Consider the following 17,945-nt stretch of genomic DNA (forward strand, 5'->3'; position numbering starts at 1 on the left):
ATAACAGTTTTCATATTTAAATGGAGCCCAGGCCACTCTATAAATGAAAAGTTCTGCAAAAAAAAGTCAAGAAGCTTAAAATCCCATCTCTAATGTTTGGCGCTTTCATTCTGTTAAGAAGTCTGACTTTAACCCAACATACTTCTCTAAGCAGCTGATCTGGGTCTACTTTAGTGAAAACTAATTTCAGTTTATTCTTCAGTTATAACTATGGAAATATTAATAAAGACAAGCAAATATATCCAACGTGCAAGTAAAAAGAGAATCAAGAAAACACTCAACTTTTTCGAGTTTTATTTTGAAAACCCTCTACCGGAAACGTCACCGTGTCAGCGGAGCTTGACACACCTTGAGAGGGAATAAATACCGGTGTTTTTCTCCGGTCGTGGTGTCTTCTTGCCGCGGTCCCGATCAGCTGTTGTGGTTCACCGGCTGTGATTCACCAGATTTACCGAACCTTCTGCCCGGTTCCCCGGTTCCCCGGTTCATCATGGCCAGCCCACCATCCGACCAGAGCAAGGTAACATCTGCACAGGTGTCTCAGCTACCTGGGCTGCATCATCAGCTTTACCTCCGCTCCTCCCGTTGCTTAGCAACCTTCTGCGCTTAACAGTAAGAGCCTTAAATCCCGAAAAATGTATAAAGTATAAATCTTCTTATTTAATTTAAATTAGAAAGATATGCCTCTCTGCCGACAATGATATATTTCAGGCAGAGAAAATAACATGTTTTGAGCTAAAAGTAATAATGCAATCTAAAGGCAGAGGAAATCAATGTTGTCAATAAAAAACACAAAAGCAAACTTATTTATTAACCTGTATGCAAGGTTACAAATGAACCTTTTATTATTTTCTTGCATTTACTAGCTCTCAGCTTGATACTGCTTCCTCCTGCTCCATAAAACACCACTACATGTAAAGTTAGTTTATAATCACACAACAAAACAAAAGGAGCAAAGCAAGGTGAGTTTCTTTTTACAACTATTTTCAAAATCAAAGGAAAATTCCGTCTCGTGACAGAATCCGAATTAAAAATAGTATTCGACAACTGTAAGTCGATTTCACAAAGACAAGTTTCCACAGTGGAAAGCTTTTGAAATATGCATCAATACTACGAAACATCCGAGACGAGGTTTGTAACCAATGAAATGTAGAGATACCATGGTGATACCAACGCTTGATTTCTGATTTGCGCTATCGGGTTTTGGCATTGATTTGCCTTCATGCCTCGGGTACCAACGTCTAGGGTACCACCCGTCCTTTAAAATACGGAATCGGCCCGTATTTGAGAACGAAATATAGCGCATCCCGCTTTGAATGAATGCTTGAGTAATTAGTAAGTAAACTACCTTTTTGTGAGTTGTGGTCGATGCAGCATCCCGCTTCAAAAGCACCGATGAGAGTGGGAGGAATGTCACCCCCCGTCAGCTGTAGCGTCCCTTGTTTTTCTGTATTGAAGGTGGCAACCCTACCAACGTCACGTAACAATATTATATTATACCATTTCTTCCGGTAGATATTTGAGTGAATTCTATTTCTTAACGTTACATCGAAAAGTGAACTCCAGCTGGGTTGGTTCTTGTTTTAATAGATGCGTCTCTCAGCTGCTTGGTGTCTTCTTGCAGGTGTTCAACGATCCCATCCACGGCCACATGGAGATGCACCCTCTGCTCGTCAGAATCATCGACACACCTCAGTTCCAGAGGCTCCGTCACATCAAGCAGCTCGGGGGGGTCTACTATGTTTTCCCCGGAGCGTCCCACAACCGCTTCGAGCACTCCCTCGGGTATGTCCTCCACTAGGGGCGCTGGTCTGTTGACCCGGTATCGATCACTGCATTCACAGAGCAGTGATCCAATGAGTCCTACATGACGTCAAACTCCTGTATAACGCTGGTAGATGAAATCCAGCGCTTTGATTGGTTGAGAGAGTCACGAGGAGTACATTATAAAAGCAATAAGGTACTTGAGACTGTACTTTATCGTCTAATAATGTAACAGTTCAAGGGTGTAGTTAGGCCCTCAAACTGTTACGTTATTGAAGATAAAGTACAGCCTCAAGTACCTTGTTGCTTTTATAACATGGTTACCAGCGACATTAAAAAATAGGAAGTAAGTAGCTGCCTTTCAGCACAAAATATTTGTAGCGTCCAATCGTTTTGTTTCACATTTGTTCAGTCTAGACAAATAGTCCCTGTACGTGCATGTAAACAGCATTGGGTCCTGCACCATCTCATTCATTCACATCACTCATGACGTCCACCTTAATTGTCCCCTGAATATGTCCAAGCTACATAGTTGAAAGTCACCACACATCACCATCAGTTTGATGCTTCCTCCTGCTCCACAAAACACAACTAAATATATATATATTAGGGCTGTCAAAAATAGCGCGTTAACGGCGTTAATTAGCTGTTTGTTGTTAATTACGTCAATTTTTTTGACTCATTTCACGCATGCGCAGTGTGACAAATTATTCAGGTCAGTAAAGTGCCTCTTCCTCTAGGGAATGCACTTCCTCCTATACAACACATTACTGCCACCTGCAGGCATATGTCAGGCCGTCAGGTTCAGCAAGTCGTTTGCGCCAGAGACCCGCACCCCCCCCCCCCCCCCCCCCCTCGTTCTCGCGCAGCAGAACAGAGAAAAAGAGCTTGGCTAAGAGCAGCGCTGAGGTAGAGGAAAGACCATCGGAGAGACCCGTAATACTGTTCTGAAACATGCGGAGGAAGGGAAGCCAATGCGATCTAAATCCTCCCAGGTAAGGGAATATTTCACACTGAAATTGGGGGTGCTAGCGGATTTCTTTGCAGCGCCAGTCGTTCTAATCGCCGCGCTCGACTTCAAGGTGTAACCTTTATTATTGTTCGGTCTGAAACGGCGCGCCCAGTGACGGGTGGTGCAGCAATATTGTTGTTCGGGAGAAAGGTCGGTCCGGGAGATTTTCGGGAGGGGCTTTGAAACATCGGGAGGGTTGACATGTCTGGTCATGTCTGGTCATCGCAGCCCTGGACCATCAGGAGCACAAACTCACAGCAGAGTGGGATAAACTGCAGAGGCTCGAGACCCTTCTAGAGCCATGCAGGGAAATCAGTCTTTAACTTATCAAATAACAGTGCTTTGATTATTTTCTGAAATGAATTAAAAAATCAAATATCAATAACATGATGATAATAATGATAATTATGTGTCCTGTTATTTATCTTTAGTATGCATTTCAGAAAGAAAAAATGGTTAGGATTCAGGTGTGATTAATCATGATTAATCAACTGAAAATTCTGATTAATTTGATTAAAATTTTTAATCATTTGACAGCCCTAATATATATATATATATATATATATATATATATATATATATATATATATATATATATATATATCACACAACTAAACTAAATCTACAGTTAGTTTAGAACCACAATACACAAAAGTTCAGTTTTTTTGTCATTAAAGGGACTTTTTACTAATAACTACAGGCGAGCTGCTGTTACCAGCGCAGCCCCCCCATCCCGCTTATATATTTTTATTATTCTTCCATGCACGGCAGTTCCACATTGACATGAATATGTCACAAATATGTCCGTGTGAGCTTGCAGCCGTGGGGCAGAGAGAACTAGAGTGACAACTATGACTACTACCCTTACTAAAGGAAGTCCACCATGGTCACATGACTTCACATTACACTTTTAACATGTTTTACCAAACGCTCCGATGAGTGTCTTCACTTCGGCCGGTGGAGCTCATTGGTGTTTGTCCTCGTCGTCGTCGTCCTCAGGGTGGCGCATCTGGCTGGAGAACTGGTCAGAGCTCTGCATCAGAGGCAGCCGGAGCTCGACATCACCTCCAGAGACATCCTCTGCGTGCAGATTGCCGGGCTCTGCCACGATCTCGGTGAGTTGAGTTCAGTGTTTGGAGGGGGGCTTAATGGCGGCTTATTGGGACCAGAAGGGATGGCGTGTTGATCACATCCTCTTCCTCTCCAGGACACGGGCCTTTCTCCCACTTGTTTGATGGAAAGTTCATCCCCAAAGCGCGCCCAGGTCACGACTGGAAGGTAGGACACAATGAGACTTATATTTTATTTAAAGTACCTTGTGTGTCTGTGAGGAGGCCAAGCTGAGTTGGCCTCCCTTGATGAAAAAAAATAATGATTAACCAATCAGGTTAGGCTATTGTGATGACACTGCTCCCCTGGAAATTGCTCAGGACAGCGTCAAGAGAAGCAGTGAAGTTGTTGGCATCACACCAGTCAAATCACAGTACGTCATTGAATAAAATAACAGACATTTTTGTGTTAGCTTAATTAAGCACTTAATTATACACGGCATTAAACACTTAATTAAGCACAATGAAGGAGATTTGGAGTATTTAGTAAAAAATTATTTTACTAAACTGCCTTTATAATTATACACGGCATTAAACACTTAATTAAGCACAATGAAGGAGATTTGGAGTATTTAGTAAAAAATGATTTTACTAAACTGCCTTTATAATTATACACGGCATTAAACACTTAATTAAGCACAATGAAGGAGATTTGGAGTATTTAGTAAAAAATTATTTTACTAAACTGCCTTTATAGCAGCAAATCTGAATCAAATCAGACAGCAGTTCAACAACAAAACTAGAGCTCCGTACTGAGAGGAAGGTTTTCAGACTTTCAATGAGGAGAACTAAGTTCGCAGTGAGTGGCTCACACAGAGCGTACAAGTCGTGTTTGATGTGGACCTAAAACGTAATGGCTTCTGATTGAGTGTGTGAATTAATTCACATCTTTCCCATATCAAATGTGTGTTGTGCTTTGAGTAGCTCGTTGTGCTTTTGGGAGGGGGCCCAGGTAGCCAAACTGACTAAGCCCAGATCCGGCTCGAGCTCGGTACGCCAGAAAAATTTGTGTCTGGTTGTCGACTCATCTGAGACTTGGGATGAATGACGCCCCAGAATCAGGCCGAATATACTGGCCCGAATCCGGCGTACAACACTGCTGTCACGGGCCATAATCAAAAATAACCCAGTTACCATTGCCCGGGTCCGGTTGCCGACTCGGCTAAGACTCGATATGAATGATGCCCCAGGATCAGGTTGAATATGTTCTTCATGTAACAAAAACACACTTCTTTTACTTACAAAATCAAGCCAGTCAAGATCACATTGTTTGGTAATGAATGTTTGTCCAGAAAAGATATCAAGTGAAAACCATAAGCCAAATAAAGAAAGGTACATATTGTTTTAATTTTGTGCAACCACAAACAAACAAATGCCAAATAACATAATATATTATTGTAACCGGTCTGGGTTCTGGGGAAGGGTTCCGGGAATGACGAGGTCCGCACAGTTAATCACGAGATGACAGTTTTTAATATTTCTCATCTGCCAGTTGTCTCTCACTGAGGCGTTGCTCGCTCCGTGCTGCTTGCTCCGTGCTCGCCCGCCTTCTGATGGTTCTCCTACTGGGGTTTTAAGCACAACTACACCAGTCAGCCTCTGCCTGATTATGATAGTTCTCACCTGGCGCCGTTCCCCGAGCCGGCTCCCCCCTGCAGCCGAGCGGAGACCACGCCCGCCACCACAATTATTATATGGTATCATATGTTATGGCATATGATAAAATACAATTGTATATTACTAAAATAAGACAGACCAAAATGTTACAGTGAATTTGTATAAAGCCCACTTTTAAAAGGGTCAAATTACATTCAATTACATTCATAATTACCGTATTTTCGCGACTATAAGGCGCACTGGATTATAAGACGCACCTTCAATGAATCACCTATTTTAGAACTATTTTCCTATATAGGGCGCACCGGATTATAAGGCGCATAGAATAGAAGATACTCCAGTAAAACGTTCGACTGGGGTTGCGTTATGCATCCACTAGATCGGGCTGTGCTAAATCAAACGTTATTACGCGTTCACTCCCAAGGTAACGTTGTTCAAACGTTAATGTGGATATTAACAATATCTCTGAACCGGTATACGATAAAACTCATACTGGGTAGCAACCTTTGATTCCGGCCAAAATCCAGAGGTCACAGCCTGGTAGAAACAGAGACAAGAAAGAGTTGTGAGATCTCACAATTTACAAAACATGAATGGTAAATCTATCAAAATTATTACATACTATACTCATTCCTTATGCTAACTATGCACTGTCTGGAAGGGCAACAGTGTGGTACTCTTCAGACCGTGTGCAGCGCTGGGTAGATGTTGACATAGAGATAGCCTAGCAGCTAGCTTACTCTATCAGTGCTAGGGCTGCAACAATGAATCGATTAAATCCATAATTAACAGCATTAAAGCAGTTAGCAAGACTGAAGACACGTTTTCATTTACACAGTACGGCCCGCCGCAGGAGAGTCAGCTGTACTGTTTCTTTTTAAAACATTCACAAAGTCAGTTTAGAATACTTTATTGTGTAGGTTTATATGAGAAAGACAATTTCGAGGGATGTTATTGCATGCATGCAATGTAATATTATTTGTTTAAGATAAAATAAACCTCATTGAAATGGCTGGAACAGATCTTTGGAGTTGAGGTGGGCTTAGAGTTGTACAGTGACAATACGTTGCAGTTTCTTTGACAAGAAGGCAAGATTGAGATGGGCCACAAGATCCTCAGACTAGCAGGCTGGTAGTTTGGAGAGCTTCCAGCCTGTTAGCCTGACAACCCTTACAGGTCTGCTAACCAGACTGAAAGGTCCCGGCAGGGTAAACAGGTGGGCTCGTGCTGTCTAGCAATGTGGTAGCCAGACCGACCGCTGTGGCCCGAACCTGGAAGCACTGAGGCTAGCGGACTAAATACTCTTCTGTTCAAAGGTTTTTTCCTGGTGAAGGCAACCAGAGAGCTGAGAGCTAAAAACGGCAAAAAGCTTAAAAAAATACGAGACCGGAACATCGAGGCTGCCATCCACGGCCGTCTTAGATTCGAGAACAGTGCGCACTGTACTCACAAATACAAAAATACGCTGTCTATGTCCCTTAGCAACCCGACAGACAACCAAGTTTCTCTCTCAACATGTCTCAGTGTGAATAGGCCTGATTCTATAATGCCAGATTTGGCCCATTTTCAGCAGCCGTCAATGGGCCAGAACCTGTTTCAGCCATTTCTTATATAAGCTGCTATAATTAATGTAATTTGACTTCATGGCACGACAGTAAGTACAAGATAAGCCTCCACGAGGCACGCAGTGTTTAACATTTACCTTTCGGATGAGATTACTTTCTATTCGAGTCATCGTGCTTTCACTTTTACATCCTGACCATTTCCTCCTTCTGTTTTTGGTTGCAGCATGAGGACGCCTCCGTTAAAATGTTAAACCACCTGGTGAGAGTTAACAATCTAAGGCCGGTGATGAGGAGGCACGGCCTGGTGCTGCCCACGGACCTGGACTTCATCAAGGAACTGATCACCAAACCGCAGCGCCCGGAGCGACCGGCGGTAGCAAAAATAAGTTGTTTGGGTCTGGAGGTGGAAAAATGATCATATTGTTCTTCATTCCTGACGTCACTGGTCTCTCATGTCCCCCCTATAGAGGCCGTCCAGAGGACAAGTCCTTCCTCTATGAGATCGTGTCCAACAAAAGAAACGGCATAGATGTGGACAAGTGGGACTACTTTGCCAGGTGGGTCCTGTACCCTGAATGTTCCTTATTGACTTGTTAACTTCAACCGTCTTTTCACCACGATGTGTCTTCATTCTCAGGGACTGCTACCACCTGGGCATCAAGAACAACTTTGACTATAGTCGCTGCCTGATGTTCGCAAGAGTGTGTGAGGTGAAGGGGCAGAAGCAGATCTGCTTCAGAGACAAGGTGCTTAAACCCAGAGACACAAAGACAATCGTCTCAAAATGAGAAGCTTCTTTGCAAACAGCAAAAAGGAAAAGTGAGGGAGAGAAGCCGTATATGTCTCTGGTAGAGAATCCCCTGCTTTATGGTCTGTTTGACCCTAAATGGACCATCATTCACTAAATGAATGTAATGCTGTATTGAAGACTTGAAACTAGAAACTGAGACCATAAACTCATGTTTACAATGTTTACTGAGGGAATAAATCAAGAGAGAAGTAGAGTCATTCTCTCATAGATGGCTATGGGAGCAGAGGAGTCGCCCCCTGCTGGTCACTACACAGAAGTAGAGTCATTTCCTCATAGACGTCTATGGGAGCAGAGGAGTCGCCCCCTGCTGGTCACTACACAGGATGCGGGCACTCAAGCGCTGGTTCTACATTTAAAGCCTTGTCAGAACGTCTTCCGTCCTCTAACCAGTTGTCTCTATCTTTTTTAACAGGAAGTGGGCAATCTGTACGACATGTTCCACACAAGGCTTTGTCTCCACCGGAGAGCCTACCAGCACAAAGTGGCCAACATCGTGGAGACTATGTGAGGAGCTTGCTGTCTTCGCTTCATGACCCCCCCTCCCCCCATGTGTGTTACATTTTTACAAAGTGATGATGTGATTTGTTCAGGATCACGGAGGCCTTTTTGAAAGCAGACGGACACATCCTGTTTGAAGGCTCTGAAGAGTCGATGTCTCTCTCCGCTACCATCGACGACATGGAGGCCTACACCAAGGTGACAGGTGAGTAGAAACAAGCCGGCTCCACGCCGCCACTTTTCAAACATTTTTCACATGTGAAGAAGAAATTAAATTGAAGTATTACGGACAATCGTTATCTGCTGATCATCCAGTGAAATGATGTGATGAGGGATCCGTGTTCATCTCTGCTCATGTGACATTGTAAACAACCACTCAGTGATCAGATCGACACGAGGCAGAGCTAGCAACGTCAGCAGCACCGCTAACAGCTGACCAACGGAGGTTCTCTTTAGTTACAAAGTTGTGTGTAATTATTACATTAATATGTCATCTTTAAACGTACTTTCTATTCATGAGATGTTTTTATATGAGGGGCCGTTTAGGACACTCTCACACACACTATTGAGACACTCATGCCATCTCACTAGTGTGCGTGAGAGCATCTCACTATACAACATGAGAGCATCTCACTATACAGTGTGAGAGAATCTCAGTATACAGTGTGAGAGAATCTCAGTATACAGTGTGAGAGGATCTCAGTTACACCGGAAGGCATCTCAGTTACACCGGAAGGCATCTCAGTTACACCGGAAGGCGGAAGCAAAGAGCGCTGATTTTGAACAGCGCAATGCGCCAATCATACGCCCTTCCTTCATATGCCTTGAAGTCCGGGCTCGACCTTCCAAGTTTATAAATACTACCATATTCAAGGGACGGAATGTCATTATAGGACGTTTTCAGGCGAGAAATTAGGTGTTTAAGCAACATTTCTGCGGCCGGTTTGTTAACATTCAGCCATCGTAAAAAATTCCATGGAGGATGTCGGAGACGTAAGGCGTAGTTAACGGGACCACGTGATGCCCCCAGCACCGGGCGGTCAGCCTCATCTCACGCCGCAGACAGCAGCCTGTTCTCGGACAGACTTCTGTGAAATGCTCCGCTTCGGTCCACTTTTCCGTAGCGGTTATATATACGATAGTATAACTAGGATGAGTGTTCATAACTTTTAATCTGAGACTGGTGTTTGTTTACCGGCTATTTTGCGAGCCGAGTTTAAATTCATAACCTTAATAAACGATACGTAAACTATACTGTATCCATAGTGTGCGCGCTTGTTGTACTGTCTATCATTGTGCAATAAAACTAACCGTGTCTTAATTAAAGGTTTGTGGGGAGACCGTCATGGAAACCGGCAGCAGGACATCAGCTTCAAAGCGAGCGACTTCAAAGGATAATAATCGATTAAATAATACATTAAAATCCAACTATTAATTAATGAATATTTCTATTGTAAGATCCACATGTGTCTCCGCTATAGAAAAGTGGATACAATGTAGGGTGACCATATCCATAACACCATAAAAAAGGACAATATTTCGTGAGGCTGTAAATCAGGGGTGTCAAAGTCGTGTCAGGTTAGGGGGGGTGGCGCGGACGTTACGGCCAGAGAGAGGGTGGGGCGACAGTTTTCCCAGCGCAACTCCAAAAAAGGAGGACAAATACGCGTCAGGGCATTGCAAATCAAGACGGTCCAACATCCCCCTAATACAAGTAGTCAATTTCACAGAAGTCTGGCCGAGAACAGGCTGCTGTCTGCGGCGTGAGATGAGGCTGACCGCCCGGTGCTGGAGGCATCACGTGGTCCCGTTAACTACGCCTCACGTCTCCGACATCCTCCATGGAATTTTTTACGATGGCTGAATGTTAACAAACCGACCGCAGAAATGTTGCTTAAACACCTAATTTCTCGCCTGAAAACGTCCTAAAATGACATTCCGTCTCTTGAATATGGTAGTATTTATAAACTTGGACGGGCGAGCCCGGACTTCAAGGCATATGAAGGAAGGGCGTATGATTGGCGCATTGCGCTTTTCAAAATCAGCGCTCTTTGCTTCCGCCTTCCGGTGTAACTGAGATGCCTTCCGGTGTAACTGAGATTCTCTCACACTGTATACTGAGATTCTCTCACACTGTTTAGTAAGATGCTCTCATGTTGTATAGTGAACTGCTCTCATGTTGTATAGTGAGATGCTCTCACGCACACTAGTGAGATGGCATGAGTGTCTCAATAGTGTGTGTGAGAGTGTCTCAGTAGTGTGTGTGAGAGTGTCTCAATAGTGTGTGTGAGAGTGTCTCAGTAGTGTGTGTGAGTGTTGAGTGTCTCTGTAGCGTGTGTGAGAGTGTCTCAGTAGTGTGTGTGAGAGTGTCCCAATAGTGTGTGTGAGAGTGTCTCAGTAGTGTGTGTGAGAGTGTCTCAGTAGTGTGTGTGAGAGTGTCTCAATAGTGTGTGTGAGAGTGTCTCAGTAGTGTGTGTGAGTGTTGAGTGTCTCTGTAGCGTGTGTGAGAGTGTCTCAGTAGTGTGTGTGAGAGTGTCTCAGTAGTGTGTGTGAGTGTTGAGTGTCTCAGTAGTGTGTGTGAGTGTCTCAATAGTGTGTGTGAGAGTGTCTCAGTAGTGTGTGTGAGAGTGTCTCAGTAGTTAAGTCCTAAACGGCCCCTCATATTTTTACGCCATGAATAGATAAAGATTAAATATGACATCTAGAAAAAACAGAAAACCCTCAAAACAGATAATAAATCAAATCACTGAGCAATGTGGAAACTAAGTATTCAGAAGGTTCTCTTGTTAAACAGCTTTTCATCTTTTTATCAAAACATCCTCGCTACAAACTAAAACTCATGAAGAGACTAATAAGTCACTTGTTTATGATGCGAATTGATGTTTTTCACTCGCAAACTGTCAACAAATAATATTAATCTATTTTGATCCCTTCTTTGTGAGATTAAAAAAAAGGTCCCAGTGTTTTTAATGAACTTTCACTTTTCAACCTTTTGTAAAAGTAATACAAATATATTGTGTGGACGATCACATTATTGTGCTGTGTTTACCGTCCCCCCCTCCTCTTTCTTTCTAGATGACGTCTTTGATCAAATACTCAACTCATCATCCGATGAGCTGGAGGAGTCAAGGAACATTCTTCAAGCCGTTGTGGGTCGACGCCTCTACAAATGTCTCGGCCAGGCTCAGCCGACGCGACGCGTGAACCTCACAGTCAGTCCGATTAAAGCTGTTATATTCAGTTATTTCACTTTGGAGAAGCTAGAAACAGTAAATGTTTTATAAGTGTCTTTGTTCATGTTTGGATGGAGAATTTAGTGAATCTACAAAACACGATAAAACTGCAATAACATTTTAGCTTAGAGGTGGATCATCTCATGTGTACCCCATGGTTAAATAAGCAACCTTCACATCCTGCTCTTTCTCCTCTGAAAGGACATAGAAGCGAGCTGGGAAGCCGCTCTGACTCGACAGTTCCCTCTGGTTCTGGATAGTGAGGACTTCTTTGTCGATGTGAGTCTTTATAATCTGATCCGTCCCTGTGCTCCCTGCTCTACAATGTGTCTGCAGGCTTCATTACAACCTTCTCACTCTTCTAGGTCATCAACTTTGACTATGGGATGAAGGAGAAGAATCCCATCGACAGCGTGCGCTTCTACAAAAAGGCCAACCCTAACAGAGCCGTTTGGATCCGCAGGAACCAGGTCAGAACCGAACGAGAAGCCCAGACCTCAGGACCGGCTGAGTCTTCTTTGTTAAACTCTTCCCAATGACGATGAAGCTTCGAGTTGAAACCATCTTAGCTTCTGATAATAGCTGTAGTGAGGTGCGATCAGAAGACTTGTAAGACGTGTTACTTGAATTACATCACAACAGAGGGGGAGATGTTATGGGATCAGATGGTGGTCGTTAAAGACCCAGGAGATCTGAACTCTGCTCATCTTCCTACTCTATTGTGTGAAATAAAGAATACAGTGGAGGGTTTCCACGTCACTGGTCGAGAACACAAGTTGCTCACTGGGTGAGGTTGGACAGTGTAGGAGGGGAAGTTCAACGCTTCTTCTTCTTCTTCTTTCACCAGGTCATACGCATGCTGGTCCTCTTCCAAAGCAGTTTGGTCCAAAACTCCGTCTTAAACTCCCCTTATCTGTTCTCTCCCCCCTTCTTATGCTCTCCTTAATTAATAACGGTTCCCAGCCTCTCCTCGTTAGGTAGGAAGTCCATATAAGGCTCAGGGGGCGGAGTCATCTGGCCGCCAGATACCTCATTCTTCCCCCTCATCTCTTCCTGCAATCTACCACAATACTGTGTACATTGTGCACCTTTGTGTGTCATTTATGAAAATAGAGCCATAAAGTCTCCCTCCTCCAACCTTCCAGCTGTCAGAATGAACAATGACGAGCTCCTTGGTACAAACTGAGAATGGAATCATGGTGTTAAACAAATAGAGAATAAGAAGCGAAGACACTGATCAATCAACAGCTGTCATGTGGTGACATCAAGATTCTGTTGTCATAGAAACTCCCCAAAAGCTCTGTGGACATCTTACCTGTCCTCAAAATAAGCTGCCTGCTTCTCTCCCTCACCAGGTGTCTAACATCCTCCCTCAGCAGTTTGCAGAACAGCTGATCCGAGTCTACTGCAAGAACATGGACCCACGGATTCTGGAGGCGGCCACTGAGACCTTTGCCCAGTGGTGCCAGGACGAGAGCCTCGCAATGCTTTAGGTAATCTGCACCTGCAGGGACGATGGTTACGATGTCTATGAGGAAATGACTCTACTTCTCTCTTGATTTATTCCCTCAGTAAACATTGTAAACATGAGTTTATGGTCTCAGTCTCTAGTTTCAAGACTTCTTCAATGCAGCATGATGTTCATTTAGTGCAGCGGTTCCCAAACTTTTTTTCCTGCGCACCCCCTTCCATGTCCCAACCGGGTTGGCGCACCCCCAATTCACACTTTAAAAAAAAAACGCAACCTAACTTTGTTTTATCGTCATATAAAGACACAAGTTTAAACATGCGCAAATAACCATAACACGCATGACAATACCAACATCAACACAGGCTCAGTAACAAAAAGCACGGTTAGTGCAAAAGTCGCTCAGCCTGCAGAGAGAGAGAGAGAGAGAGAGAGAGAGAGAGAGAGATGAGAGAGAGAGAGAGAGAGAGAGAGAGAGAGAGAGAGAGAGAGAGAGAGAGAGAGAGAGAGAGAGAGAGAGAGAGAGAGAGAGAGAGAGAGAGAGAGAGAGATTTTTTTGATTTTTCAAAAACCTTTATTTTCTTAAAAAAACAAACACAAACAAAAACATATTCCATGTTGACATTAAAGGTCCAATGAACACACAGAATGACTCTGCGAAGACGCAATCTCCTTCCAGCCAATCAGCTCCAGATTCCTCTGCAGCACCGACGCACACAGAAATCGTCCACTTTGTCGATGAACCGTAGGTTCGTCTGGTCACTGGCTCCTCCTTTCAGCCGGTACTCCACTCAATCCACGGCAGCCCTCTCGTTGATCCTCTGGACGAACTTTCGTAGCCGGAAGACCTCCTGCTGGGTGTAGCGGGAACTCCCTCGTTTACTTGCGCCCTCTCGAGCAGTACGCCTGAATTTCTCCATATCAGGAAAGTAGTCCTCCAGCTGTATCCCCTTCATGTTCTTTGTGGTCTTCAGGAAGAGTTTCACTCTCCCCACGCTGTAGCAATTAGTGGCCGTCCCGCCAGAAGAGACGCTGTCCGCAGAGTCTTGCTCCACAGCCGAATCGGCTACTGCTGCTCCCCCTGTCCTTCTGCTCCCTGACCCCTTCTTGGCTTGAGAGCCCCCTCTGCTCTCCGTCTTTCTCTTCAGGAGGGGGATTTTTAAACTTTCTTCTCCCCCCTCCATGTCCATTTCACTATCAGTAGACAGTGTCCCTTCAAAGTATGTCTCCAGACACCCTTCCGTCTCCTCTTGCCTCCCTTCACCCCCTTGTCCAACCTGCTGGACCCCAACTATTTTCTCATTCACTCCGTCATTCCCCTGCCCCCCTTGCTGGGCCTCACTCGTCCCTTCATTCACTCCGTCATTTGCCTGCCCCCCTTGCTGGGCCTCACTCGTCCCTTCATTCACTCCGTCATTCCCCTGCCCCCCTTGCTGGGCCTCACTCGTCCCTTCATTCACTCCGTCATTCGCCTGCCCCCCTTGCTGGGCCTCACTCGTCCCTTCATTCACTCCGTCATTCGCCTGCCCCACTTGCTGGGCCTCACTCGTCCCTTCATTCACTCCGTCATTCGCCTGCCCCACTTGCTGGGCCTCACTCATCCCTTCATTCACTCTGTCATTCGCCTGCCCCACTTGCTGGGCCTCACTCATCCCTTCATTCACCCAGTCATTCGCCTTCCCCACTTGCTGGGCCCCACCCGTCAGGTCCTTCACTCCACCAGTCCCTCTCTCCACCAGCTGAACTCCACGTTCACCCCCCTCACTCGCCACACTCTCCTGGACTCGATCTGTCCCTTCTTCACCTCCTTGCTGGACCCCAACTGTCCCCTCTTGTCTTTCATGCCCCCCTTGGTTGTGACTAGTAGATTTCCTCTCTGGACATGCTCTGCTTTGATGTCCCTCCCTCCCACACCGGTAACACCTTGAACTGTCAGAGTTGGCAAACACCAAATAATCAAAACCATCCACCCTTACTTTAAACACCACGTTGAGATCCTCGTCTTTTTGGTTGAGGAGCATGTACAGCGTCCTCTTGTGCGACACCACGTGTCTGAGGAGAGGAGATTTGCAGCCTGATGTCACTTTTTTAACGCCAGACACAACCTTCCCGTGTCTTGACAGCTCTCTGGTCAGCATCTCGTCTCCGATGAACGGGGGGACGTTAGAGACCGTGACTCGGGTCGCTGGTGTGGCGAGAGGCAGAACGGGCACGCGCGTCTGATTCACCACGATCCCCTTCTCCACCACCATGTTGGCTTTGTCCACACTGTCTACAAACAACACCACCGCGTTGTTCATGCGGGCGGCGGACTTTACGCTGCCGTGACCGACCATCTCTCCCACGGCCAGGCTGCAGTCCTCCACCGAGCAGGGGAAGCCCGGCGGAACCTTAACGCCGTGCTTCCGCGTTAGTCGGGTCAGGTCCATGGCTGCGTTTAGCACGCCGATCAGCGTGACTTGATCGGCTGCAAAAACGCGCACAACAGGAACACTACCCAACAAAACACGTCTACACAAAACTTCTAAATTCAACGCATTAAATATTAGGCAGATCTATGCTACAAACGCTATCGCTCTCACCTCCACGCTCTGCACGCTCGTCACTCAGAGAGAGAGAGAGAGAGAGAGAGATACACGTACAGCCAGGATGTCTTCAGATGCGGCGCGACACAGTGTTATTGGACACAGGAATCATGTCCAACTTTTTTGCCTCTTTCTCTCCAATCATACACTCCACCATCAAACACAAGTCTTCGGCAATTGTGTGCGGCAGCCCCTTTCTCCCTACTGTGTAACTGAGCGGATTTGAAGCCCGTACTGAGTCTTTCAATGCATGAATTTAACTGCAACGGCTTTTCTGCAACTCCTCCAATTTTGCTTTAAAAAAATGTAAGGGACCGCCATTACATTTTTCCTCTCGCGCACCCCCTGGTCGCAGCTCACGCACCCCCAGGGGTGCGCGCACCACACTTTGGGAATCCCTGATTTAGCGAATGATGGTCCATTGGTTAATGGTCCAACAGACCTGTAGGTGTAAAGGATGCTGTAGGGCGGGGCTAACTTATGATTGACAGGTTATCAGTGGAAGCCAGAGACACATAAAAGTAAACAACATGAGGGATTAAAGATAGAAATAAAGAATGGGATTGGGAAGGAATTATATGTAATGAAATGTGTCCAAAAGTCTGATCCGGTGGAAGTGGACTTCACGTATTTGAACCCAGATCCCTTTTGAGCCTCATTGTCATCTGTTGTTTTGTTCCTCACACAGGACGAAGACATAAAAGCCCCGCTGAACCTCCTCTGAAGACCAACAGGACGACATGAAGGAAGTAAACCCAGTTGGTACTAATGTAGAGTAGAAAGCCAGCTTTTTAAAAGATAAGAAATAGAAATAGAGCACAGAACCCTCCGACACACAAACATAATCTATATGATGAATATTTTTCTACGAGGTGTTGGTGATCACAGCAAGGATTATAATATCTTTGCACCAAAAAGAAGGATGCGGTATTCAGGGGGCTTTTAAACTCTTTATTATAACACTTAGTTTTATCCTTTTTAATGTTGGTTTTATTTGAGAGTGTGTGTAATAGATCCTGCTCCCTTTCTTTCTGCTCTAAGAGGCACAACTCATATTATTATTATTACATTATACTTATATAATATTATATATATTTAGACGACTACCAGCGAGGCCAAGATCGGCCGTCGGACAAAGCGACCTTGAGTCGGCGTTGATTGTTTGGAGCGACGCTCTGCAAAATCTACCTTTAACATTATCAAGGTCTTATGTGTTTTCTGACAACATTTGAGAGGGATCAGATTAACATGTGAGGAGCAGGCTATAAAAAGAAAAGTAACTTCCTGTTGCCACCAGGTGGCGTGATGACTGAGGTTATGAATGGTCATATGTATGTCTACAGGGTAACGAGGTCATGACGAAGGAGAAATATGGAGCACATTAGATAAAGTACGGTCTAGTTAAAACAACTTTCATTTTCATGGCAAATAGTGTTTTTTTGCTGATGCTCTGCGCTCAAATAGTTCAATATTTTTCAAGCTTTATGCAATTTTTAAAGGCAAAGGTTTCAGGATCACACTGCCCAAATTTAAAAAGAATCAGGTTTAATCTCTAGGAGGAGTTTGGTCTTTCACAACTAAAAAATTAGGCTAAAAATGCAGATATTCAGCGATTAACTGCAGCGCCCCCTAGTCTTCCAATATGATTAAACATTAGGGTAGGTTTGGGGTGGAATATGTACATATGCAACTAATGTGATGAGAGCAGACCGTGTCATTTGGGATACATGTGTCTTGCCAGATTAAGCCACACTTCTTGGAAGTTTGTTGGTCCAAATCTTCTAAAAACAATGAGATCAACAAGCAACAAACAAGGTACCAGGTGATATTGAACCAATTGGTCCACAGAATATTCAGTGAGAATCGGACACAGCGTTTAGGAGAAATGGGCAAGAATGTGTTTTTGACAAATAATAATTAATAATTGGCAGCCAAACGGTTCTGTGAACAGATTTTGACGTGTGCGGATTTAGTTTTCAGATCTGTGTGACGTTGTTTATTGTGAGTGGCTCAACTTTAAGATATGAGCATTATTTCTAATGTTTTTCACTTATCTTTTTCATTTTACCAAAATGTAATCTCATGGACATTTTCTGACGGCTTATTTTATATTTTGCCGATTATGTAATTAAAAAAAACAATAGCAATATCTATGTGTGTAAAGGGATACTTAAGAGATGCTGTGTGTAGTGCTTCAAAGAAATAAAACGGGTTCCTCTCAGCTTGTCTCTGTTTAATGACCCTTGTTGAACACCAGGCGGCGCTATGCTCCCAGATCAGAGC

General features: G+C 44.5%; 3 protein-coding genes across 3 annotated transcripts in view; 2 read left to right on the plus strand and 1 right to left on the minus strand.

Moving 5' to 3' along the window:
- Positions 1-17,945, plus strand: part of LOC119222197 (deoxynucleoside triphosphate triphosphohydrolase SAMHD1-like) — a 122,767-nt gene that overhangs the window by 24,767 nt on the left and 80,055 nt on the right. The window lies entirely within an intron of this gene.
- Positions 478-17,874, plus strand: LOC134129007 (deoxynucleoside triphosphate triphosphohydrolase SAMHD1-like). The gene is made up of 14 exons (XM_062562135.1): positions 478-520; positions 1,625-1,785; positions 3,776-3,891; positions 3,984-4,054; positions 7,291-7,435; positions 7,513-7,624; positions 7,705-7,813; positions 8,291-8,382; positions 8,469-8,581; positions 11,452-11,588; positions 11,811-11,888; positions 11,975-12,079; positions 12,965-13,102; positions 16,351-17,874. The coding sequence occupies exons 1-13, from the start codon at positions 491-493 to the stop codon at positions 13,100-13,102; spliced, it is 1,407 nt and encodes a 468-aa protein (XP_062418119.1). The 5' UTR covers positions 478-490; the 3' UTR covers positions 16,351-17,874.
- On the minus strand, positions 13,869-15,629 carry LOC134133281 (uncharacterized). The gene is made up of 2 exons (XM_062566363.1): positions 14,563-15,629; positions 13,869-14,073 (listed from the first exon to the last, which is right to left on the minus strand). The coding sequence occupies exons 1-2, from the start codon at positions 15,504-15,506 to the stop codon at positions 13,869-13,871; spliced, it is 1,149 nt and encodes a 382-aa protein (XP_062422347.1). The 5' UTR covers positions 15,507-15,629.

The sequence above is a fragment of the Pungitius pungitius genome, chromosome 1 (genome assembly GCF_949316345.1).
Source record: "Pungitius pungitius chromosome 1, fPunPun2.1, whole genome shotgun sequence".
In the NCBI taxonomy this organism is placed as follows: Eukaryota; Metazoa; Chordata; class Actinopteri; order Perciformes; family Gasterosteidae; genus Pungitius; species Pungitius pungitius.

Bases quoted from the DNA above. Each gene is read 5' to 3' on its own strand.
- LOC134129007 (XM_062562135.1), top strand. From the start codon at position 491: ATGGCCAGCCCACCATCCGACCAGAGCAAG. The intron at 7,436-7,512 runs CGGCGGTAGCAA...CTGACGTCACTG, and splicing joins ACCGCAGCGCCCGGAGCGAC to GTCTCTCATGTCCCCCCTAT. The intron at 7,814-8,290 runs GTGCTTAAACCC...CTTTTTTAACAG, and splicing joins AGATCTGCTTCAGAGACAAG to GAAGTGGGCAATCTGTACGA.
- LOC134133281 (XM_062566363.1), bottom strand. From the start codon at position 15,506: ATGGACCTGACCCGACTAACGCGGAAGCACGGCGTTAAGGTTCCGCCG. The intron at 14,074-14,562 runs GCAAGGGGGGCA...TAATTGCTACAG, and splicing joins GAAGGGACGAGTGAGGCCCA to CGTGGGGAGAGTGAAACTCT.